The sequence below is a fragment of the Heteronotia binoei genome, chromosome 13, assembly GCF_032191835.1.
Source record: "Heteronotia binoei isolate CCM8104 ecotype False Entrance Well chromosome 13, APGP_CSIRO_Hbin_v1, whole genome shotgun sequence".
In the NCBI taxonomy this organism is placed as follows: domain Eukaryota; kingdom Metazoa; phylum Chordata; class Lepidosauria; order Squamata; family Gekkonidae; genus Heteronotia; species Heteronotia binoei.
The window spans coordinates 31919441-31945419 of record NC_083235.1 but is presented as its reverse complement, the minus strand read 5'-3'; the positions used below and the strand labels follow the sequence as shown (position 1 = coordinate 31945419).

Below are 25979 nucleotides of genomic sequence, written 5' to 3'. Positions count from 1 at the left end.
TTCCTGTCAAGGAGTTCCCAGAGAGGGAATGGAGCTCCTCAGTTGCCTTGGTCCATGGATGACAAGGGGGGCGGTGGGGAGAAGGCACAGACGCTGGAATGGGTTCAGAGGAGGACAATGAAGATGGTCAGATTATCTGGAAAACAAGTCGTACAAGGAGCCAGGTGCGTTTAGCCTGGAGGAGAGATGATGAGGGGAGTATGGAAGTCATGGCTGACTTCTGACAACTGGTAATTGGGCTTGGATGTTTCGGAGAGGTGGCTTGCTATTCCCTGCCTCTGCATTTCAGCCCTGGTATTCCTTGGAAGGCTCCCATCCAAGTACTAAGCACCTGCTTAGCTTCTGAGATGTGATGAGATGGGGCTTGCTTGGGCTATTCAGGTCGGGGCAAGACTGAGGGGGATCCACACTTTGCTGGATCATGTGTTATGGTCCGGTAGTTACAAAAGGGTTTTGGGGCTGGACATTAGAAGAGACTTTTCCACGAGGAGGTTTGGCTTTGCCTTGCCTTGTTTTCAGCATTTCTTTCTGTGAGCATTGTCAGCAAAAACATTTTCTCCTTATAAATCCACAATAGAATGGTCCTTATAAATCCACAATAGAATAGATAATTTTTTTACGCCCTGGCTGAGGAGAAAGTGGCAGCCATCAAAGGCTGAGGCAAGAAAAATGAAGGGAATTGTGGATGCTCCACTGTTACTGACTGGCTTTGGGTTTGCAGCAGCCATGTGGAGAATTGTTTCCATATGGAAGCAGCTGAGGGAGACTAACAATGAAATCAATTAACTAGGTGGCAGTGAGCTCTCCCTTGCTGGAGGCCTTCACCCAGAGAATGGGTTGGTTTTACAGCCTTTGGGGAGGGGCTTCGGCTCAGTGGAAGAATATCTGCTTGGCATGCAGAAGGTCCCAGGTTCTATACCCATCACCTGCAGTTAAAAGGATCAGGTAGTAGGTGATGCAAAAAAGGCCTCCACTTGTATCTGGGAGAATAGCTGCCAGTCTCAGTAGACTATACAATCAGACAACTGGCCTGAGTGAACCTATGGCCTGATTCTGCATAAGAAGAGATTGGATTTATACCCAGCCCTTCGCTCAAGAGTCTCAGAGCAGCTTATAGTCCCCCCTCCTCCCTTCAACAGACAACCTGTGAGGTAGGTGAGGCTGAGAGAGCTCAGAGAGAACTGCTCTTGAGGGACAGCTCTGAGTTATAACTGACCCAAGGTTATACCAGCAGTTGCATGTGGAGGAATAGGGAATCAAACCCAGTCTTCCCAGATTAGAGTCTACACACTTAACCACTACACCAAACTGGGTCTTCTTGTGTTTTCATGGGCAAACAGAACATGTGAGGAAAAATAGTTCATGGCCAGGTGCATTTGAAAAAAAAAATCAGACATGGGATGCCTGAATTTTCAGGTATCCCTATACTGGTTTGTGTTACTTTTCAGGCATTGCCTCCAGATGTATGTGCCTGTTTTTTCCTATGGGGTGATAAGGAATCATTCTGGAGCTAGTGAGTTTTAGATCACATGGCATCAGATTTGCAGGGAACTAAGACTCCTCTTTCCCAATGACCTCCTAAATTAAACTGGGATTGGACAAAGGGGTCTGATTTTACAAACGCTTGAACAGGTACCCCCTGCTCATCCTGATCTGTTGCTTCTTATAAGAAGTAGGGGATATTTTCCCAGGGGTCTAGAGCAAGTGTTTGTAGGGAAACAGAAGCAAAATTGCAGAGTATGAAGTCTTCCCTTCTTTCTGAAAGACCCCTGCCTTGAGTTTTAATGGGATTAGACAAAAAAAAGTCCAATTTTATGGACCAAGAACAAGGTGGCATCAGCCATTCTGTTCTACAAACACTACAGACCCCCAATGGGAAACAATGGTGACCAGGGTGGCTGGGGGTATCTTGTTCAGGGGAGAAGCCTTATATAATATCATTCAAACTTTGGGATCTTTAGGGGAAAGGGGTCTTTGTTCCCTGCAGTTTTGACACTACTTTTCTTAAAACATCTGATCCAGAACCCTGGAAAAATCCCATTCCCCTTATAAGAAATGAAGGACCAGTATTGAGGATCTGTAAAAACAGGCCCTTTTGAACTTGTTTGTCTTTAAGGGACGTGGCCTTGGTTTCCCTGAAACTATAGTTCCATTTGTTCTAAAAACATCTCCAGACCTCAAGAAAGATCTCCTATTCGACTTCATTTTTTTAAAAAGATTTTTCCCTCCCATAATTCCAGCGCATTCCATATTTTTTTTTTGCTGTTTTGCAAATTCACAGAATTACCCCAAAAAAGCAGTTAAAGTACATGTTTGGCTTGGGAAGTTCTGTACACACCTCCCTAATCACCACAGGGAGTGTCTCATTGTGATGAATTGGGGGGAGAGCACAAATAGGGAAAGGGGATATTGGTTCAAATTTCTTGGCCCATACTAGATAATAAGGGCCCATAAGCAGATCTTTTCTAATGGGCCCTTAGACCCACAAACTCTTCTTTTACTGATGGGGAGTCAACATCAACAACTCCCAGGTGCTGAGAGGGGGTGAAATGGCTTTTTTCTTGTCGTGGCTTCAGTGGGAGTGAAGTAGAAGACACTGGCTCAAGTGTTCTGCAAGAACCTGTTTTGCCTTCCTAAATGCCTGTCAGCAAACATGGACCACCATGTACTTTTCAGTCCTGCTTACTTCAATAGAAGAAAGCTAAAGGAACGCACTTCAGTCTCTCCCTCTGAAATCAATGCCTCATAAAAAGCACTTTGAGCCAACCAACACAAACAGCCATGCCAGAAGGGAAGGCATTGCCTGCTGAGAATACCCCAGAACCACCACTGCCTTTCACAGCAAGGGTTTACTGCAGAAAGCTCACGTTCGCATTTCAAAACGAGGAGGAAAAAACTTTCTATAATCAAGGCCACTGTGTTCACCCTACACTAAAAATTACTCAAATTATAGAGTTAAGGAGCAAAGGGATGCAAGTTCAAGGTGGGTTCATGCCAAGAGCTGTGTTCATTTGGTTGGAGGGGGTTGCACAAAATATACTTTTTTTGCTACTCAGTTGGCAATCTTAAGTACACAGGCTAAAGAGTTACAGTAGCCTGACTTGCTAAGACAGCTTCTGTGGGGTTTAAAACCAAATTCCATGAGCCTAGGGGGCTGTATACAGTGGGGGAGGGGCTGCTCCATAGTGGTTGGATACCCCCTCCCATACCAGGTTCAGTTGCTTTTGGTGATAATGAGCCCAGCTGCTGCAGTGGGCGAAATGTCTGATTAAGATCAGAGAGATATTGGTTCAAATGCCCACTGCACCTTGAAGCTCACTCCACTGACTTTAAAAAAAGAAAAGGTAAAGGTAGTCCCCCGTGCAAACACCAAGTGGTTACCGACCCATGGGATGACTCCACAATGTTTTCATGGCAGACTTTTTACAGGGTGGTTTGCTATTGCCTTCCCCAGTCATCTACACTTTACCCCCAGCAAGCTGGAAGGATGGAAGGCTGAGTTAACCTTGAGCCGGCTACCTGAACCTGGCTTCCGCTGGGATCGAACTCAGGTTGTAAGCAGAGCTTGGACTGCAGTACTGCAGCTTACTACTCTGCACCACAGGGCTCTTCTCCATTGATTTCCTCCTGGCTTGACATAGCCTGAAAGGGTTGCCGGGAAGACGAAGAAGAGAGCAGGGGGCTGTCCATACACATCCCTGCACTCCTGGGAAGAAAGTTGAGAAACATCAGCCATTTCTTCTTCAAAGAAAACCGGTGCTTCTTTCTATGATGAAAGCACGTAGCTCTGGGCTCCCTAATGTGGCACCCACCAAGTGTTTTGAGAAAGTAGCTGTGGCTTTGTGCAGCAAGGCTTCTCTGAGATTTGATTGGCTGTGCAGATTTTGAGAAACATTGCTTTGGCAGCAGCTGCCACCACGCCGTAAGGATCTTACTGGGCGACTGAAAAATAAGCTGCTGTGGCAGCCATTTTGTGACTGGCTCCGCCTCCCACGACAACCCTTTTGTGCTGCACCTTCCATGCTGTCTCAATTCCAAATGTGCCCACAGGCCCAAAAGGGTTGGATACCCCTGCTGTAGGTGGATGAACTCCTAATTAAGGCCACACGCCAAAAGCTTAACACATCTATGTCCTGTTGCTTCTAAACGGGGACATTAAGCATCTGCATTACCTCATTTTCTCATTGAATCAATGGCCCTTCAAATCACTTAACAAAGTGGATTGGACTGTTAAACCTACACAGTTTTATTCACAGCAAGATGCAGACCTACTCCACTCTAAGACCATTCAAACCACTGGGGCAGAGACTGCAGTAAGTCTGCATTGGATTGTAACCAATACTCCCCTCTAAGCTGTGGAAATGAGCAAAAACTCTGCTTTGTGAGCTTCTGACATTAAAGTTGAGAGCTACTGCATAAATCGCTCTGAGGCCACTTTTCCTGTGCCAGTGGCTCAGGGAGGGATGGTGGCTCAGTGGTAGAGCATCTGCTTGGGATGCAGAAGGTCCCAGGTTCAATCCCTGGCATCTCCAAAAAAGGGTCCAGGCAAATAGGTGTGAAAAACCTCAGCTTGAGACCCTGGAGAGCCGCTGCCAGTCTGAGAAGACAATACTGACTTTGATGGACCGAGGGTCTGATTCAGTATAAGGCAGCTTCATATGTTCAGTACAAAAATGCGTGAGCCAGGGGCTAAAAAACCATGAGCTAGCTCACACTAACTCAGCTTAGAGGGAACACTGATTATAACTGTAAGCCTTTCTCTACATAAAGGTCACTTCTACCAGGGCCAGATTCCCATTGATTTCCCCCTTCCCACTGCCAAAGCCAGCCCTGCCACTAGGCAAACTAGGCCACTGCCTAGGGCACCGGTCTGGGGGTGCCAAACAGCACCCCATGTGACCTGGTGACACTATCAGTGCCGTGGTGTGGGTGGCTGTGAGCGCACCAGGGTGCCAGACAGTCTAGGGCCTGCTCTGCCCTCTGCAGACCTCCTGTTTTGCACCTAGCACTGTTCCCAAGGATCCAACAACCCCCAGAAGATGTATTTCAGGAGCAACACAGGAACGGAGAGACGGGGAAGTTCCATTCTGTGAGTACTGCACCACTCGCAGTGCTTAGGAGCCAGCCCTTTATTTTAGGAACTGAACTGTCATTTAAATATACATCTACAAAATGCAGAGTGTCAACAACTACTGCCCTCTTGAGGATTCTGCTGCAGCTGTAGGTGAACTTAGCCCAGCTGCATTCCTGAGGGAAAAGGAAATCCATGTACACAGCTACTCATAGAGGATACACAGCTTTCTTTACGGGAAATATAAAGTCTCTTCCCTCATCCTCTTAAAATAAATAGGCTAGCTAGCTGAACCAGCCACAAGGGATGGGATCCTGCCTAATATTTCCAGTGATGGAAGGGAAGCCGTTTTCATGAATTCTCGCTCCTTCGGACCTCCAACACCCATGTCATTCTTGAGGGGGGGGTCCCTCATATCTCAGGTGCAGCATTTTCAGGGGATAGTTCAGGATGCAGCAGGAAGAGAGAAGAAAATCATGCTCCGCTGTTGGAAGCCCTTCCATCAAGTAGTTACTGGTGGGTCAAGGCAACAGGTAAAACACTAAAATTGTTCATAAGTTTCCCCATTACCAAGACTCTGTCCTTCTCTAGAGCTAGTTCCTAAAGAACCAAAAGCAGATAACAGAGAAAGGGACACTCTCTAGATCAACAGCATTCCCATAGAACCCTACATTTAGAAAGAACTTGTGAACAGCATACCACGAAAAAGGGTTAAAGCTACCTTAGACAGTCTTCCTATGAAGATTCCCATTCTGTTTATAAGAATTACCATCCCCACTCCCCAGCATAAGAGTTGTCCCATTGCAAAAATTTGTTTCTATTGGGTTCACTCTAAAGATATTCTCAATTGACTGCTCTTTGTTATGCTTTACTAGCAAAAATCATAAAACCAGCACTCAAGAGGTCAGTTTGAGAGTTCCTCCCATTCAAATTAAGGATATCTATTCCTTCTGTTGCAAAAGGCAAGTTGGGAACAGTCTTCCCTGGAGTTATTTCACTCCAGAGACAAAAGGATAAAGCAGATACAGATTTTCTTGGTTTCCCAAAGTCAAGACACTCAACAGGGTGGCCTTCAGAAGCAACACCAACTAATAACCCAATAACAAGCTAGAAAACCTTCTGTGTTGACAAGGTCAAGAGAAGAGCCAAGAAGAACCTGGCCCCACACAACCAGGCAGAAGAAGAGCTATACGCTTATGCAGCACTATCTCTTTTTCCTTCTATGAAACTATGGCGCCATCATGAGCAGAGCAGCTCTATGGCCATTCAATGGAAGAAGCCAGCTTGCTAGAGTCACTGAAGAACTGTTAGCTTCTTCACACTACTCTTTTTTGGGGGGTACATCTTCTGGAGTTGCTGGCGGGGGCTCAGGCCCGGAAGCAGTCGTGAAATTTGCACCACAGTCAATATAATGATATGTCTCCAAAGAACTCTGAGTTACTTGGCCGAGGTAGGAGATCTTCACAGAAGTCCTGAAGGGTGGAAGGAAGGACGGAAAGGGTCAAGAGAGGGGGGGAAGTGGGGGTAGGGGACTGAACTATCATTCCTCAAGCTAAATTCAATCCACTTTCAATGTTAACCTCTGCCTGGTTGATGAAGCTTCTGTTATCACACCCATTGCCCCACGCTTGCAAGATTAGCAGGTTATGCATATTGGGTGGTCCATCATGTCTTTCTATAAAAACCTCACAATTTAAGAGATGAGAGGAATACTTTAGAAACAAAAGAAAACTCCTTACAGGAAAGCTTTCTTTGAAAGGGTAAAAGGCATATGTTCTTCTTCAACAAATGCCTCAGCAGAAGAATGGAAGTATTATTTCAATAGACTTACAATGAAAGGCGGTGTGGTATCACCCAAAATTAGGTTTTGTGCATAGCTAACCTGTCTCCAATTTAAGTGCTAAGAGGCTTGAATTCAAAAGCACAGGCGGCTGATCTGTGGACACAGCCAGATCCTTGTTTGCATTGCAACACGGAGCTTTGCAGCAGGGATGGGCAATGGAAATGAGGCGGCTGCTCGAGGCTCAAAGAGCCGTTCACAAGGGGTGTTTTCGCACTTACGTTTTACTGGCGCGACGACCCTCCTCACGCCGGCGGATCTGCAGTGATTTCGCACTAGAAGCGCCGGCGCAGCCCATTGCGCCGGCTACTTCCGTCGCTAAGCCAGCGCAAACGTTTTCCAGCTTCTTGGCGGTTTCCGTTTGCGCTGGCTTAGCGACGGAAGTAGCCGGCGCAATGGGCTGCGCCGGCGCTTCTAGTGCGAAATCACTGCAGATCCGCCGGCGTGAGGAGGGTCGTCGCGCCAGTAAAAGGTAAGTGCGAAAACACCCAAGGAGATCGGAACTCAAGGCCCATGGAAACACCTCAAGAAGCAAACACTTAGTAGAGTGGTGGATCAAGGCCTGGGCACAGCCCTGCAAGCAAGAGCCTGAAATGATGCCAAAGAATCTGCTGTATTTTCTATCCTGGTTCCTTAAAACTTGTTACTGACTTCATATATATGTTTTATAATAAACACCGCAAAAAGAATGCAGTGTTTCACATATTTTTTAATCTATAGGAGGGCAACCCTGTTAATGGATTCTGCCTCTTTTCTGGTGGTCTAAAGGCTGGCCACTGAGGTAACTGGATAGTTTGGCGGCTTCCTAGATCCTGGTCTGTCCAGCCCCACAAAAAGGGACATCTGTGACAATCTACCCATGCACAAAAAATTGGTAGTTTAGATACACGCACATCTATACTGGGAAGCAGGGCACTGCATCGTCTAGCAAAAAAGGCATTCCAGCCCTAGCACGGAGCCCCTCTGCATGCTAGGGGGTAGGGAAGTCAGAATGTCTTTTTTGCTAGATGATGCAGTGCCCTGCTTCCCAGTGTATGGGGGAGAGGGGAGTTAAAAGATAAATCATTATTCTACAAAGGAATGAGGCATCAATGGACTCTGCTCAGGGCTGTGCACGAGTGCCAATTCCACGGAAGTACAAAAGCAGCTTCCTTCAGAAACTCAGCTTTTTAGGCTGCAACAAAGCCAGGTTCTGGCTGTTCTGAAGGGATGCTTGAATGTAAGTGAGCTTTCAGAAGCTAGAGGGGCAGCTGAATAAAGCTTGATGAATAAAGTTGATGGAGTGCAGTTTCTTCTCTACCATTGCCCATCCCATGACTGGAAAAACCAGAAGTCATGAGCCCAAATTTAAGATCTGCACAAACTATACTCAGGGCTTTTTTTGCAGAAAAAGCCCAGCAGGAACTCACTTGCATATTAGGCCACAGCACTGATGCCAAGTCAGCCAGAACTACGTTCCTGTGTGTTCTTGCCCCAAAAAAGCCCTGACTGCACTTAGCACAGTTTTTCCATGGTACAGAATGTGGATTTCCTGGGAACATTTTTTTTAAAATCATAGCCATGGATTATGACTTTCAACACCTACATAACCTGATAGCCCGTCAGCGGTCACAAAGCTTTCTTAGCCCCACCCCCTTACACTAGACCACCCATCAGTGTCTAGTTGGAGATTCAAACCAGCATTGAAATACGTTGTCCTCCAGTCTGTTTAAGGCCCAGCTGTACATACAAAATACCCACCTCATGAAAATCACAATGTTGTGCACTCTGATTCTGGATAACGTGCAAAAGAAGCTAGAAGACACCAAGGCAGAGAGAGAAATGGTCAAGAACTGTTAAAACATCTTTGGTAGACAAACGTGTGAAAGGTTAGATGCTCAATGGAATCCCAACAGGTAGCCATCTTGTAAAATATGGCCCCGATATGGATGGTTTTGCTTTGTTTTTCAGAGAAGAGTTGGTTTTATACACCACCCTTCATTACCCAAAGGAGTCTCAGAGCAGCTTACACTCTCCTTCCCTTCCTCTCCCCACAACAGACATCCTGTGACATAAGTGGAGTTGAGAGAGTTCTGACAGCAACTGGTCTTCAGAGGACAGCTCTAAGAGAGCTGGGACTGACCCAAGGTCACACAGCTGTCCTTATGCAGAGGAGTGGGGAATCAAGCCCAGTTCTCCCAGATTAGAGCCTGCCACTCTTAACCACTACACCAAACTGGGTCTCACAGCTGAAGGTCATAGATCTTTGTTGCTCTGGGGCTTCAAAGCTTTTCAATAAGGAAATCTAGCAACAAAATTTTGTGTGCTAAACCATTAAAGCCAATTCTCACAAATATAAACAGGCAGAACTCACCATTTTTAGACAATCAGTCCCAGAATATGGGCTGGTTGTGATTGCTGTGCAACACACAGAAATCATCCAAATCCCTAAAGGCCTGTCCAACTTGGGCCGCACTAAATGGAGTTCATCCATGTATAATTGCCTCTCAGATGCTCAACAGCTCCCAGTTTTGGGGTCACAAGCTGGCAGCCAAAAGGTAAGAAGAATATGGTGCCCTCATGGACCTCTGCAGATGGCTGGTATAGATTGTGTTTGGCTCGGGGGTTATCAGCTCAGTGAGTCTCCTGCTCTATACTGAACCAATTTTAGGTCCTGGATCAGCCCTTGCCACAGAAAAGGTCAATGTCCCTCAAAATCAGCAGAGACCTTGGGAAACCAATCAGGGGATTGGTGCAGGCCCAAGCTCCCTTGTCTGCTTTTCTTCCTTCCCCTTATGCCCATACTAGTCTTCTCAAGTGGCAGGGAGGGAACAAAAGGAGAAGAGAGAAATGACAAGAATTAAAACAGCAGAAGGGCCAAAGAGGAGCATTTAATCAGGGTCAATACATTGGTTGGCAAGAAGCAAAACTGGTCCATTTCAGAAGCAGGTTTACTTATGATATATATGCTACAAATTTGTGCCAGGGCCAGAAAAATTATGCTTTGGCACTCAAATCAAGATATTTTTATTTTGCTTTGTAAAAGGCAATGTTGCAGGCCAGGCCTCTCTGCTAGAAGTTTAGAGAGCAAAGGTACTAATTACGTGTATTCTTTTCATGGCCTTGAGAGGGCACAAGATGGTGCAGCCCAGTCTCCTTGGAACTCAAAAGCTAAGCAGGGACAGTAATTGGATGAGAGACCACCAAGGAAGACTCTGCAGAGGTAGGTAAGGCCAACACCATACCTCTGCTTCTCTCATGTGCCTGCAAAAGCCCATGCTGTGGTCACTGTAAGCCAGTTGCAACTTGCTGTACATTTGCCATTGTATATCAAGAGGTCCTGCCTGCTGTTGTTCTCCAGCGGACTTAAAGGTGAAACTCTACCTAAGGGAAATTATGTCTGCAGGGCTGTAAGCAGGATTTTTTTCTCGGGAGGGGGGCACTAATTTAATAACAATTAATGAATAAATCAAAATTAGATTTAATTTAAATTACATTACTGAGAATGAAAACCTACGAAGCGCTTTGCCAAAGCTCCTTACAAAACACTGAGAAGCCACGCACACAGATGTGGAGTTTGCAAAGCTGCCTCTTTCCACCCCTCACTTCCAAACACCCCTAGAAGCAGCTGCAAAAATCAAAAGCAAAAGAAACTGCATTGGTTCCTCTGCCCACCTTCCCCCCTCCTGTGGGAGGCTATGACTGCAGGCAATTAGAGTGGGCTAGGGAAGAAGAGCATCCCAGGGCGCAGCCCCCACTCAGCCCCGAAGGGGTAAACAGAAATGCTTGTCAGTGTCACTGAGCTTGCCTGTGCAAGGAGGAAAGGGAAGTCCAGGGCTTGTGTGAGGCAGGGCAGTGGGCAGCAAGACGCCAGGCCTCCAGGGAGCCCTGCAAGTCCAGGTACTTATCTGGGGAGGAGGAGAGAGGAAGCAGAAGGCAGCAGCATGCACCTCAGACTTATGGTTGCCAGATCTGTGTTGGAAAATACCTGGAGACTTGGGGGGTGGAGCTGGGAGAGGGTGGGGTTTGGGGAGGGGAGGGGCCTCTGCATGGTACAATGCCCATAGAGTCCACCCTTCAAAGCAGCCATTTTCTCCAGGGAAGCTGATCTCTGCCAGCTGGAGATCAAGTGTAAAAGTGGGAGATCTCCAGGCCCCACCTGGAGGCTGGCAACACTACCTAGACTCCCTCCCAGCCAAATAACTGAAGGAAAGAAGGTTCCAGCTGGCACAGTGCCGGTGCAGTTTTAAACTGATTGGTAAAGGGACAACTGGGGAAAGACTAGGGTGGAGGTGCTGCAAATTTGAAAGGGGGCGCTGTCCTCACTGCACCACCACTGGTTTCAGCCCTGGATGTCTTCCTAGCAGGAGGAGATAGCAGCTTTCTTGGGCAAAGGTTGTAGAGCTCAGCTCTAATTCATGCAAACTTAAGTGTCAATGATTTCTTACTATGCATAAAAAGAAGGTCCACCCATTTTGGACTTTACTGTGAAATTCACCTGGGGAAAGAAAAAAATTGCAGACAAAGCATAAGCATACTTCTGGCAAACCAGATGACATCCCAACCTCCCACCCTAGCAAGATACCAGCTCCAAGTAGTAAAAAAACAACAGTTGTACCAGCTTGTCACTCAGCGGCTGGATCCTGGTAACATTGTTCATCTGGTGTGTCCCAACCACAGAATTCATGTATTGCACCTGACTGGTCAAGCTGGTTACTGCCACTGAGTAGAAATTGGAGTTTCTGATTCGAAGGGTTGCCTGTTAGAAAAGAAAAACAGCCACCCTGACCTAGATAGCCCAGGCAGCCCCAATCTCGTCAGATCTCAGATGCTAAGCAGGGTTGACTCTGGTAAGTACTTGGACAGAAGACTCCTTGGAATACCAGACTCCTCTTTATTCAGCCTCCTCTTTGAATACCTTCCAGGCCCCCAGTGGGGGTCAGTCACAAGAGGCTGCCATAACTTTCAGGTGCACACACACAGAGGAAAAAGAAAAAGAAAAGAAAAGAAAAACAGCTACAGGAACGGAGAAGCTTCTACAGCTAATTGGAGAAGACAAAATTCAGTATACATATAATTGTGAGTTACCATGATGGTGAGGATAACGAGGGAATTCTTTCGGTCAAACCGCACCCTAACCACTTTGATGCCATTGTCCTTCACAACGACCGAATGTGGAAAGAGGAAGAAGACCACAAGCCCAGAAACCAGGAGGCAAAGCAGCACCGACATCAAGACGTAGAATTTCCTGCAACAGACCAGATTAAAAGTTCAGACAGTTTCTTTTGTGTGATGACCTCCTGCTAACATTCATGGTCTAACCTAGGGGGATGCTCTCATCCAACCTATCCTAGGGCTGCCAGGTCCCCTGCTATGGTGGGCCCCCACCAGCCCTCCCTACTACCACTCAAGAAGCAACAGGAGCAAAAATTAAAAAGTTGGTAGCATCTTTGCAGTGACATCACTTCCAGAGAAATGCAGAACACTGGGTAGTTCCAATAAGCACCAGAAACTATTATTTTACCATAGAGTTTCCAGCAATTCCTACAGCTACCGAATGTCACTTCCAGATTTTCCCAGGAAGTGACGTCACAGCACAGATGAAGCTCCCAAGAGTTACCAGGCATGACCTTGCCTTCTTGGCCCACCCATGCCATTTTTCCTACCTAAGAAAGTCCCCAGGAGCTGTTATTGCCCCAGTGGGAAAATTTGCATGCAGTTGCACTGGGGCCATAAGCACCAGGTAATAGGATTTTAAAATGCACTGGGAGCTCCATACATGAACTCTTGGAGAACTGCTTGGTTAAGAACTGTCATACCTTTGGGACACTCTCATACACTTTTGAGACACAATTCCAAACTATTACCATTTTGTAAGTGATTTAGACATGTGGGGAGTGACAGGGAGGCTAATAACAGATTTAATCTCAGAATGAATCTCCGTGCAATGCAAAATACTGGTCAGAAATTTGTTATTTTCCGCACACACACCATCTCTCTCTGACATTTTATTTTTAAAATATCCACCCAAATAAGATCACCAAGGCAGACAAGTTACAGCTGAAATTATCCATTTATAGTGCAATACCAGATCTACTAGACTGCATAACTTTGTAGAAAAGTCCCTGAATAAATCCTTCTGGCCAATGCAGGTTGATACTTTTATTACAGTCCCAGTTGGGCAGGAGCAACTTTAAGAGGATTTTCACATTTGAGGTTTAAAGCCATTATTTCTTCAACTGGGTTTTTAATGCAAGTAGAAGGATAGAACTCATCTTTGCCAGAAAGCTCATTTGCATTACAAACTCATCACTGCAGCTCTTTTCCATGTCAGTGGTGAAAGCTATCTAAGCAACACAAGAGAATGCTATTCCATTGAAAACAACAACACCTGCTTAAAAGTAAAATGTGTTTAGAGAGACTTTACCAAAGCAAGAATCCAAAAAACCCCAAAATCCATAATGAAGATCTTATGAGAACCAATACAAAACAGTGAGAGGCTTTCAAGACTTCCAGAACTCATCATGCAGGATATAAAATACTCTTAAAGAAGGTGAGAGATGATGATGATGATGATTCAGGCCTTAAAGCCTCCTGTGTGGACTGCCAGGTAGATTTGAGTAGACAGCAGCACTGAGCAGGACTGCTTCAATCTTCTAGCAAGGGCAACGGGAGGCTCCAGTGAAAAATAGAAAAAAGGAGCTAATCCAACATCTCTGTAATACCAAATAGAATACACATGTCCCTCAAAAGGTTGAGGGGAAAACATGGTAATCGTTTGTTATTAACAGTGCCGTGGAACCAACCATACAACATTAAGAGGGGACAGCAATGGATGAGCCCTTGGTGGCCATCATAAATCACTGACTCAGGTTATCTTCTCTCAGCAACTTGAATGAGTAGTTATCCACCCACTATCTTTTTTAAAAAAATCATTACAGAAAAATGATGTGGCCTGTTGTGAACCTGTCTTTGATCTACCTGAGCCAGTTTGGTGTAGTGGTTAAGTCTGCGGACTCTTATCTGGGAGAACTGGGTTTGATTCCCCACTCTACCACTTGCACCTGCTAGCATAGCCTTGGGCCAGCCATAGCTCTGGCAGAGGTTGTCCTTGAAAGGGCAGCTGCTGTGAGAGCCCTCTCCAGCCCCACCCACCTCACAGGGTGTCTGCTGTGGGGGAGGAAGGTAAAGGAGATTGTGAGCCGCTCTGAGACTCTGAAATTTGAAGTGGAGGGCGGGATATAAATCCAGTATCTTCATCATCTTCTTTCTGGGCAAGGAAAATGAAATAGCAGGTGGCAGACCCACTCCAAGTGTTCTTGACCAACTCATCTGCTCTGGATCCTTTTCAGTTTGGTTTCAGGCCAGGCTAAGGGACAGTGATGGAGCTGATAGCCTAAGTTGATGACCATCATCTGAATATAGATGAAAATCATGGGTCTTTTGTTGCTCCTACTAAATTTGTTATTTATTTATTTAAGTAGATTTATATTCCGTCTTTCCCATAAGGGGTTCAGGGCAGATTACAGACATAATAAAAACAGTTAAAATCCAACAATAGAATAATATACAGTCAAAAACAGATTTGTATGTAGCCTTCGATCAAGCTGATCACGTCATCTAAACCATTTAGAACCAGAAGTAGGGGGATGTGCTTTTAAATGATTTAAATCATTCCTTAAAGACCAGTCTCAAAGAATCCCTATGGGAGACCAGATGTCAGTGTGAAACTTGTCTTGTGGGGTTCCAGAGGGCACAGTCCTACCCACTCTCCCCCACCTTTTACTATTCAACCTCTATTTAAAGGCTTTAGGATAAATTATTTATAGCTCTGGAACTGGGTGTCAATGATCTATGACACCCAGCTCTCACTCTCTCTTGAGATCTTGAAAGTTTTGAACCACTGCCTTATAGCTGTGGCTAAATAGCTAAGAGACAAAAAAAACCAACCCTGAAACTGAATCTTGATAGGATAGAAATAAAGTTCATTTGGAAGGCTGAAGCCTTGAAGGACAGTGTACTTTTGATGAAGTTCAGCTACTCCTTGCTGACTTGGTTAAGAGTCTAGGCATTGTACTGAATCCAGCATTACTGCTGGAAAAGCTAGAAACAAAACTGCAAAAAAAGAAGAAGCTTTCTTTCCAACTTTGTCAATACAGGAAAATGGCCCTCAACCTTGATTCAGCTGATCTAACCACCTGGAACTATGCCAGGGTTAACACTGAGATTACACTAATGCATTGCACTCCATGTGGGTCTGTTCTTGAAGTCAACCCAGAGAATCCATTGAGTACAGAACACTGCAGCCTGGCTATCATCAGGAGCGAGAGAGGGGATGCACATTATACCCATTCTGAGGCCATCATGCCATTGGCTATTCATCAACTACTCAGTTCAGTTCAAGGTACTGCCTTTCCTATGCAAAGCCCTGCATGGCTTCAGACCCTCTGCCCTCCTATGTGCCACAATGATGGCTCAACTCACCTGTTCAGGGTCTTTTGCAGGTGCCATCCTGCAAATGAGCAAGGTCAACCACGTGCTTTCTCTGTCATGGCCTCCTCCTTGTGGAACAAACAGCCTGCCTGAGGTAGTCAGGAATGCCCTACCCTCTCCACCCGGTTCCTGTTATTCCACAAATCATGTAAAATGGAGTTGCTCAGGAGAGCTTGTCTATAGATAATAAGGCTACACTGTAACATAATATGGAGCCCCGTGGCACAGAGTGGTAAGCTGCAGGGCTGCAGTCCAAGCTCTGCTCATGACATGAGTTCAATCCCGGTGGAAGCTGGGTTCAAGTAGCCTGCTCAAGGTTGACTCAGCCTTCCGTCCTTCTGAGGTTGGTAAAATGAGTACCCAGTTTGCTGGGGATAAAGCATTGATGATTGGGGAAGGCAATGGCAAACCACCCTATGACAAAAAGTCTGCCAAGAAAACATCATGATGTGATATCACCCCATGGGCCAGTAACGACTCGGTGCTTGCACTTTACCTTTTTATTTACCTTTTTATTGTAACACAATAGTTCAGGAAGGCATTTTATAAAGGGAAAGGGACTGTACCACTGTGGATACGGCACATCAATTTATGGCACATATTACTGACAGGGAAATCTCTCGTGGGACCCACATTACCTTGCCAGTACATTATGCTGTTGTTTCATTGTTTTCTACTGACGTAATACCATTTTTTCCATTATATCTACTGCACTCTGTGCTGTGCCTACTCTGTCATTCATATTTCTGTAGTGCTAGTACATTGCTCATTCGATGTCTCCTGCACTGTGCTGAACAGGTATCTCTTCATACAGACTGTTATGGATTTACCCTGTGTGATCTGCTTTGAGCATCAGCTTGAAAGGCTGAGTATAAATACAGTAAATCAAATAAACTTCTGCCAATTCCTCCCTCTCTGTGCAGACCCCAGCTTTGCCCCCGGTGCTGTTGGAGAAAGCCTGCTGACCCCACCCAAGGAATGAAGTTTTAACAGGGGGCATAGCAAAGTTCAGCAAGAAAAGTCCTATTCCGCAGAGCCCACATGTCTGTATATATTTAGGAACAGGTTTAAGACTCTACACTAGAATTGCTAATGTTCCCATAGCATATTACATATTATATAACAAACTAATGGGGTTTTTTATTGGTTTGGTAGGCCTCTACAGAGAATTTAGGAAGGATTTCAGGATACTTCTACTTGTTGGTGACTACAGATGATGCGGGTCTCTTTTCCGCAAGATATTTGTTTCGTTTTTCATTTCTTCAGTTTTATTTTATTCACTTATACCCACCCTGCTCTTCTCCCCCATAGCACTCACACGTCTGTAAAGTGTAAAGACGTGTCTGGTAATGGAATTGTATAGAAATGTTTCTTTTGTACTTACGTCCTCCGAGGTTTTAACCTCTGGTCATGATAGGGTATTAGAGCCACCAGTTCATTAACTTGCTCTAAGGAAAGAGAGAGAAAAAAAACATAAACTGCCAGTTTCAGAGGCTCTCAGTGTTGTAGGTCAGTTTTGTTATTGTTAGGAGCCTGTGTAGTATAGTAATTAGAGTGTTAAAAATAGGATCTGCAAGACCTGAAGTCTGAATCCCTTCTCTGCTATGGAAACTTGCTTTGGGCCTGTCCCAGACTCTCAGCCTAACCTACCTCATGGGGCTGTTGTGATGATCAAAGGGAGGAGAGGATGATGATGAAAATCCATTTTGCTCTCTGTTCCCCAACTGGAAACTGCAGTGATGTTATGGGGACTTTTCTGGGGGGTGGGGGAGTGTCTTCCACATGATATTACCTGCCAGTTGTCCACATTCCATGTATCTCTTGCTTCAATGCATGTTTTGCTAAACTTGCTTTGATACAGTCTTTCAGGAAAACAGTACTTGAAGGGGTTTGGAAACTGTGGGGATGGGAAAGTGCAAATCTCTGCACCTGCCTCCCCATCTGGCACCATTTCCCCTCACCCCTCATACTTTAAAAAATTGGTAGCAGGCATACTGCTATAGCATTATTGCCTTTATTGCTATAGCATTATTATGCTATAGTAATATGCCTATAGTGTAATGCTGCTATAGCAATAAATCCACTGCCAATTTTTTTTAAACGCCCTAGTGGTGAAAGAGAGGAATGTTACGCCTGACATTTTCCCCTTCCTTCCACCCACTCACTCACTGCAGAACTGCTAGTGTTTTTAAAAATGTAACTGCATTTACAGTGGCAATAGGTACCTAACTGTGGTGTGAGATGAAATATAATAGATCACATATAGTTGTATTGTGGTTCTCTTCCTCCATCAGGATTTAAAGTAGTGATCGTTGAGGGAGTTTTAAAAAACCTAGCACTATAGCACAGATCCAGATATTTTCCCTCCCCCCACCATGTACCTCCCCAATTCACATTACTAACTTCAAGTATCATGCACAGTCTGGATCTTAACTCTCCCCCATACACACACATATTCTCCATATTTGCCCCAAAGGACTTTACATTCAGTTAATCACTATCTGCTGGTTGTTCCCAGCCTGAAGGATGTCTGTCTTGCCTCATCTAAGGCCACAGCTTTCTCTACCATGGTTCCAGTCTAGTGGAACATGCTTCTGTTAGAGATTAGGGTCCTACCCGATCTACCAGCTTTTCATAGGGCCTGAAAAATGGAGCTGTTCCACCAGGCCAGATGCCCATAGTACATCAAGTCTAGCCTCCTTTGCTGCAGCATCCCACCTTCTATCTGGCCTACTGAGATATCATCAGTTCCAGCTCTATTTGTATTACGGCCTGATTAGCTGGGCTCCACCTGAAACCGAGTACATTTGTTTAATTGTTATAACTGTTAAATTTATTGTTAATTTTTATTGTTCATTGTTACTTGTTTAAACTTGCTATAATCCACCCTGAGCCTGTTGCGGGATAGGGAGGAATAGAAATTAACATAAATTAATACATCTCACCAAGATGAAGGAGCCAGACAAATGCTACACTGATTACTTTACCTGTAGGGATGTAGCCACTGCCCTGGCAAGAGGGGCAGGTGATGCTGTCCCGCCCAGTGAATTCCACATAAGGGAATTTGGCGATGTCTTCCTCCCGATCCCTGCCATTCAGAAAGTCATCCTCCTCTTCTGCTGGCCACTTAGGGGAGGGGGAACTAGACCTCAGAGACTGCCAAGACCCCATGAAAACAGCTCGGAGAAAGAGGAACTCACATCTCCTGCAACTGCAGAGCAAGCAACACAAAAAAATAACCCAAAAGTAAGAACCCCTGCCCCAATTGGTTCCTGCTTGACATCAGTGATGTGTGTGCCTATCTTAAGCTTTAAAAAGCCAAAAGTCCTGCACCAAGAGAAAGAATTCTGAGGACTGTACAAATCTGCACCATTTATTTTAATTTATTCTGGCTCTGGATGGGGAAGGGGCCAAGTTACTGTTCACCAAAACTCAGTTACTAGCTACTGGAAATCTGGTTCAGTTCAAAAGCCAGTGATTTTAGTAGGTATTACCCATAAGTTTGCAAACTTTATTTTTTAGCCATAAGGATTAGAAACAAGATTCACCCCGTCCAACATAAGAAGCTAAGAGCTTCAGGAAGCTGAATCTGATGTCCAAGCTTCACTTTCTGATCTTCAGCTACATATTCTTGCCATTGTCTGTCCCCCCTGCCAACTCAACCAAACACAGAAACATTTAAAGCAACTTTTAAGTTCACATGTGCCTCTTAAAGAATTTCTCAGTCCTCTGCCTCTGTTGGTGTCTGCAGGTGGAAAACCTATAAGGCAGCTTTAAATGCATGCAGGAAGGCTGGCTTACACTTGCATTTCAACCTGCTAGTAGTACAGGGGGTGGCCAAATTTGCTTAATGAAAGAGCCACAGAATAAACATCAGAAGTTTGAGACCCACAAGACATGAACATCAGAGTTAAGTAGGTAGATAGAAAGGAAAACAACTTTAAATGCATTCTCCAAGCCATGAGCTGGCTTGGCAAAGTGATTTAAAGAGAGATATGCCTTCTCCAAGCTGGCCAATGGGGTGCTGGGGGGCTTCGAGAGCCACACAATAAATCAGGAGTCAACAATATAGAGTGGACAATACAGACCGATGGTCGACCTTAGCAGAAGTCATCCCACGACCCCACTCCACTTTTCAGCAAAACAACCGTCCCTAGCTTTCAGAGAGTGCCCCCTCATCACTCACCGGCATCAACCAAAGCAACCCCATTGAGCCAAGCTCCCCAGGATTTCTGCAGGAGTCTTGGCGTCGCTATAACAGCGCGGGCGTCAACAAGAGGGGGCGTTACCCAGGCTAAGCCGAGCCTCCCTCGGATGCACGCCTCTACCTTTATCTGGAGGGCGGGTTTTCTGTAGTGCGCAGGCGAAGTGAGTGTTTAGACACCTGGTGCTCACCGAGTGGCTCGCGCCGGGCGACGACGTGCGCGTGTGTCCCGTGAGTTCTCGCGGCCACATCTAGGGGGACAGTTTTTGTGTTTTTTTTAAATAAATGCTCTCGGGTTTGTTTTTGTGTGTCTTTTAGATATAAATCCAATTTCTTCTTCTTCTAATGGGAAAGAATCCCCCATTCGGCTGAAGGAGTGTGACACCTCTGCCTTTAACTCCTGCTTCCCCTTGACTCCCTTACTGAAGCGGGAGTCAGCAGGATGGGGGGGTGGGTTAGAATGGTCTATGCTACATGGGGGTTATCCCAGTTTTGGAACCTTCTGTCAAATAGCTAGATTCCAGTCCAGTAGCATTAGAGACAAACAAAATTTTTGGTACAGCAAAGGAATTCTGATGCTGGAAAGCTTATATCCTGAAAACCTTGTTGGGTCTGATCTCTAAAGTGCTACTGGACCAGGGGTGGCCAAACGATGGCTCGGGAGCCAGATGCAGCTCTTTCACACATATGGTGTGGCTCTTGAAGCCCCCGCCACCCTGTTGGCTGGATTGGAGAAGGCATTTCTTCTCAGAACCCACTTCCTTATATATTTACATTAGACATTTATATAGGGAAAGGGTGGAATATAAATTAACTAAAATAATGTAAATAAACAAAAATCTATACACCTACACATAAACACACATACACAGTAGTAACATTTACATTTAAGATGTTACATTTGTAGATGTGTATGTCCTATGAGCAATTTTCACACAGCATTCAATGTGTGTAGCACTGAATAAACAATTTTACAAGCCATATTTTATCCAGGTATCAGTTTTATTTTTAAAAGAAACACATATGAGCTGTGTCTTATGAACAGATGCACATGTGTTTACTGTACAGGGCTAAAATTAAGCTTCAGGCTGAGCAGTAAGAATGGGATGAGACACAGGACTCTTTCTCAGTTCCCCCCAAGTTTAGCCACCCCCCTTAACAGCATATTCTTTGAACTTTAGCATCTTTCTCTGGGAGGGGAAAGGGAGGAGGTGTTTCAGGACACTACAGCTTTAAAATTTTCTTGGGTAGACATTCCAATTTTGGGACATCTTTCTTATAGCTGCCATTTTGCAAGATGGCAGATATGGTTATTCTGATATTTAAAATTCACATTGGAAGCTTATCTTGCTGTCAAAATATATATATTTTTGAGGTAGGGTTGCCAGGTCTACATTGGAAAATACCTGAAGATTTTGTGGTCGGAGCCTGGAGAAGGTGGGGTTTGAGGAGGGAAGGGGTCCAGCATGGTACAAGGCCATAGAGTCCACCCTTCAGCTTCAAAGCAGCCATTTTCTCCAGGGGAACTTGATCACTGCCAGCTGGAGATCAGTTGTAAAAGCAGGGGCTTTTCAGGCCCCACCTGGAGGCTGGCAACCCTATTTTGTGGTTAATAAATTAGGGTTGCCAATCCCCAGTTGGGGGCAGGGATCCTCTGGTTTGGAGGCCCTCCTGCCACTTCAGGGTTAGCAGAAAGTGGGGGAGGAGGGAAATGTCTGCTGGGCACTTGGCTATACCCTATGGAGACTAGTCCCCATAGGGCAGGGGTAGCCAAACTTGGTTAACATAAGAGCCACATAGAATAAACATCAGACGTTCGAGAATCACGGCACGATTGTCAGATGTTTGAGAGTTGCAAGACAGGAAGGAAGGCAAGTAGATGGGGAGGGAGGAGAGGTGGAAAGAAAGCAACTTTAGCTCTTCTTCGAGGTCTCTGTGCAGTCCCATACTCGGAGTTCTGTGCTCACGCAGCTCATCTCGGAGTTTCCGAAGCGCCAATCTTAGAATGTTGACGCTCTCTCTCTCTCTCTCTCTCTCTCTCTCTCTGCCGTGGGAAGCAGGCAGCAGTGCGCATGCCTGAGGCTGAGGGAGAGCGCCTACCCGCTCAGTTTCGGTTTTTCCGCCGAGCGATTAGCATACCTCATTGATCGTTCTCTTCCGAAGCTCTTTTGTCTTTTTTTCTGTTTCTAAAACCAAGTTACCAGTTCACAGTCAGTTGAAAGACAAAGAAATAGACGGGGGAGGAAAAGAAAAACAGTTTAGCATCTTTTCATCGTACGTTTGCCTTAACACACACCCGCCCTTCCCAACCGCCTCTAACCTATGGGAAAGCCAGTATATTTCAAACGCTGTTCGGGCTGCTGTGCAAAGATCCCCTCGACGGCCATAACCTTTGCCTACTGTGTCTTGGGGAAGGACACCGACCTGACACTTCTACAATTTGCTCTAAGTTTACAAGACAACCTAGGAAAAATCGGGCAATCCGCCTCCGTTATATACTCATGGAGGCTTCCCTGCAGCCACAATCCTCATCATCGTCAGCATCCCAAGTGGAGCCATCGCCTCCCCCGCCTGTGAGGGGAGATTCGGCAACAGCTGATCGCGACTGCGCCCCTGCCAAGCCCAAGAAGGCAAAGGATAAGTCTTACAAGCCATCAGCTCTAAAAAGCCTCACACCGCAGAGCCGCAACTCAGTCGCAGAGTTTCTCCAATGGGGATCTCTGGCATATCATCACAGTCTCCGGCTGTCTTGGCTAGGTAGGAGAAGTGATTTAAAGAGAGAAATGCCTTTTCCAAGTCAGCCAACCGGGCAGGGTGAGCTATGAGAACCAAACCATATCTGTGAAAGAGCTATATGTGGCTCCCAAGCCCTGGTTTGGGCACCCCTCTAATAGACTTTTCCGCTGTATTTTGACATATTATCTAATTGTTAATAGTGAGTATGCAGAAGGGGCAAAAATATGTCATACCAAGTATGTAGCTGTATAACAGGTTAGTTACAAAACCTGAAATCTAAAATGTTGAATATAAATATACCCCAACAGAAGTAAAAATTGTTGTACTTTTGACAGGGGTGTTGGTGAGAAATATTTTCTGTTTTAAGCAATCTGTTATAATTATTTTTGAAATACACAATTATGTTATATAATCCCCTTTTTTCCTTTTGTATCCCCTTTATACTATCTCTTTGTTTTCTAAAATAAAATGTGTGTGTGTGTGTATATATATATATATATACACACACACATACATACATATATAGGACATACAAAGAAAAATATTATACAGTATACATGGACTGTATCTTATGTAAAGATGGGGTATATAAATCAAGCAAGTAAGTAAATATCACGTACAGGGCTCCTGAGAAAGAACCTGAAGGCCTGAAACTTCCATCTCTGAGTCATGGCAGCTCTAGGCCTATAACTTTGGTTGACTTCTCAATTCACAAGGGGCATTACACTTTCCTCAAATTTTCACAAGATGGCACCAGATGTTACCAAATGGTAAGGGAAAGTTCTGCTCTCAGCTGAATGAGCTAGAGCTGCTAGTTGCAACAGTTTAAAAGCATGGTTAGCCTTACGCTCCTGTACTCTTGAAGAGAAAAGTATGTTTTTGTCATACTGTGTTATTTGTCATTAAGGCCGAAGTTAACTGCATGAAAAACTTTTGATTTGGTTGGTTAAGAACAATTGCACAAGATCTAACTGTGAGAAAAGCCATATGAGAACTTTATTATGGACAGTCAAGTAAATAACACAAAACAAGGTGCAAACCTTAGTTCTCCAAAAGCCAATTCATCCACTTGTGATCTGTGTCCAGCACCTTAAGGGGGCAACAGGATCAGTCCATCATTGATTTAATGGAATGGTTCAGGACAGTGTTTATGTATAAAGGAAACAGGACTTTATAGTCTATGTCACCGTTAATTGTAGGCATTATCTTGCTTTCTAGTTTTGTAATTTTATATTGTTTATTAAACATAATGTCTGATACTTTTTTAGCATTGTTTATAATTTTTGCAATCTTGGTCCTATTTTACTGTGTATTGGATCTCTTGTGCTGTTTTGCTTGCATTATTTTACACTTTGTAACTCACTTTGATGGTGCGTTCATACTACACTAAATAATGCATTTTACATCCAGATTTTTTTGCTATTCTTACACAGTGAAAATCCAGATGTAAAACACATTATTTAGTGTAATGTGAACACATCTTGAGTCTCAGCAAGAAAAATGGGCTAGATATTTTTAAAAATACAGAGAAAGGGGGAAAACAATATAATCTTGTACTGTAAAGTGGCCAGACAACCTGATTATTACTAATAATTAGCTCTTTTTAAATTTTATAAAATAACCTTAGCTGTGTTTGCCCTTGTAGCAATCCTGCCAAGAAGGCTAAAGTTAATCCAGGTCCAAAGGCAAAATAAGGGAGGCTTCGGGCGATCTATTTGCCAATAGCAGAGATAGGTGGAGGTTGAATTTAGCCTGCATCTGGGTTGGGAAATTCCTGGAGATCTGGGAATGGAGCTTGGGGTGGGGAGGGCAGAGTTTGGAGATGGAAGGGAGCTCACTGAGATGTCATTATGGAACATGGACTCCAAAGCCACCATTTTCTCCAGGGGAACAACTTCCGGGGCTCAGCAGGAGCCAGGAACTCTTTATCCAGACACACATGTATGCTTGAGCCCAATAAGCCCAGCATCTTCAAGGATATCTTTCTTGTATCTTCAAGGACATTTTTTCTTGTATCTGACTGTAACTCTTCCTTTCCTCTCCCCTTCCTTAAGCTAATTGGATTGAGGCATTTTAAACATGGCTTGTGATGTGAGAGCATCTGGTTGAAGAGGAAAAACTGTTAGCAGACCTCTGTAGCACACAGTAAAGCAGAGCAAATTTGTTTTTAAAAAACCAAGTAATCTGTGTGCAAGGTAACAATGCTGGACAGAGAGAGCACAACGCATCCCAGCGACATGACTGGTGAGAGGAAAAAAGACAGAATTAAAGTGTGTGAAGAAGCAGGAAGCAAACCTAATGAAATGCATTCTGGGGATAGAACAAATAGGGGTGCCAACTACAACTAGGGAAATTCCTGGAGATTTGGGGTCAGTGTTTAAGGAGGGTACGGTTTGGGGAGGGAGCTGAACAGAGGTGTTGTACCATGGAGTCCACCCACACATCAAAGCTGCCATTTCCTCCAGGAAAAACTGATCTCCATAGTCCAGAGATCTGTTGTAATTCCAGGAGATCTCCAGGCCCCACCTTGGGGCTGGTAACCCTTCAACCCTTCATGTATCTGAAGAATGCGATCATATCTCCCCTGAACTTTCTCTTAGCATCCCTGCTAAATCACTGTCTTTGTTTTGGCCCTTCTTTTGTATTTCAGAAAAATTAAGACATTGTAAACATGAGTCATTAAGCTGTCATCCATCAAAATTTGTTTCCATCCTCTGGGTTTTTTGGTGCCACCTTTGAATGAGTCTCCCCCCACAGTATGTATTCCTGTAAAGGTGTGCACAAGAACATTAAGTCAGCAGTCTTACCTGGAAAGCCCTAGTGAACAAAGTGGGATTTAATTGCTGAGTAAGCATCCATAGGATCGTCCTGAAAGGCACCCTGTAAGACAAAGTCTGCCATTTCACACTCCGCAGCTGTGGGGGTTATATTATGGACCATTGACAATATATTATAGGTGTTTTCTAGTGTATCATAAACTTGAAGAACAAGGAACTCTGACTCCTGGTGGACCTCCTGATGGCACCTAGGTTTTGGCCACTGTGTGACACAGAGTGTTGGACTAGATGAGCCATTGGCTCGATTCAGCATGGCTTCTCTTATGTTCTTAAGGGCCTGTTGCCTTTTAAAACTGAACAAATGGCTTACACACTCTGAAAGGATGAGCAGAGTCTTCAGCAATGTGAAATGGAGAGCTCTGGCAGTGATCCTGGTTACGAGAGCTCAGGTACTATCTTGAAAAGAGCTACACACTTCTCAGCTACGCACTGGAGTCTGCTTAAAATGGCACTCTTGGGATACTATAAGTGTTTGGTTCACTGTTTTCATCTGTACTGTGAAATATTGGAAGACGTGGGAATCATGCAGTAGGGCCTTGAAAGTAAGGAGGATGCAGTCATTTTCAGGAATTGAAGCCAAATATTGCCATTTCCAAATGATTGTATAGCAGTGTATGCAATCTGGTTGCCAGTACCAAGTTGAGCACTTCCTGGAGATTTAGGGGTGGAGCTTGTGGAGAGTGGCACTTGGAGAGGGGTAGGGTTTCCAGCACTGGGTTAGGAAGTTCCTGGAGATTTGGGAGGTGGTTTCCAGTACCAAGTTGAGAACTTCCTGAAGATTTGAGGGTGGAGCCTGAGGGGGGTGGGGCTTGGAGAGGG

General features: G+C 44.9%; 2 protein-coding genes across 2 annotated transcripts in view; one reads left to right on the top strand and one right to left on the bottom strand.

Moving 5' to 3' along the window:
- Positions 1 to 25979, top strand: part of METTL1 (methyltransferase 1, tRNA methylguanosine) — a 1067043-nt gene that overhangs the window by 506438 nt on the left and 534626 nt on the right. The gene's annotated exons all lie outside the window — the stretch shown is intronic.
- Positions 5081 to 19693, bottom strand: TMEM106C (transmembrane protein 106C). The gene is made up of 8 exons (XM_060252365.1): positions 19570 to 19693; positions 18371 to 18594; positions 16768 to 16831; positions 11979 to 12138; positions 11509 to 11649; positions 11339 to 11388; positions 8652 to 8705; positions 5081 to 6543 (listed from the first exon to the last, which is right to left on the bottom strand). Exons 2-8 carry the CDS (start codon positions 18552 to 18554, stop codon positions 6393 to 6395), a joined length of 804 nt encoding a protein of 267 aa, XP_060108348.1. The 5' UTR covers positions 18555 to 18594; positions 19570 to 19693; the 3' UTR covers positions 5081 to 6392.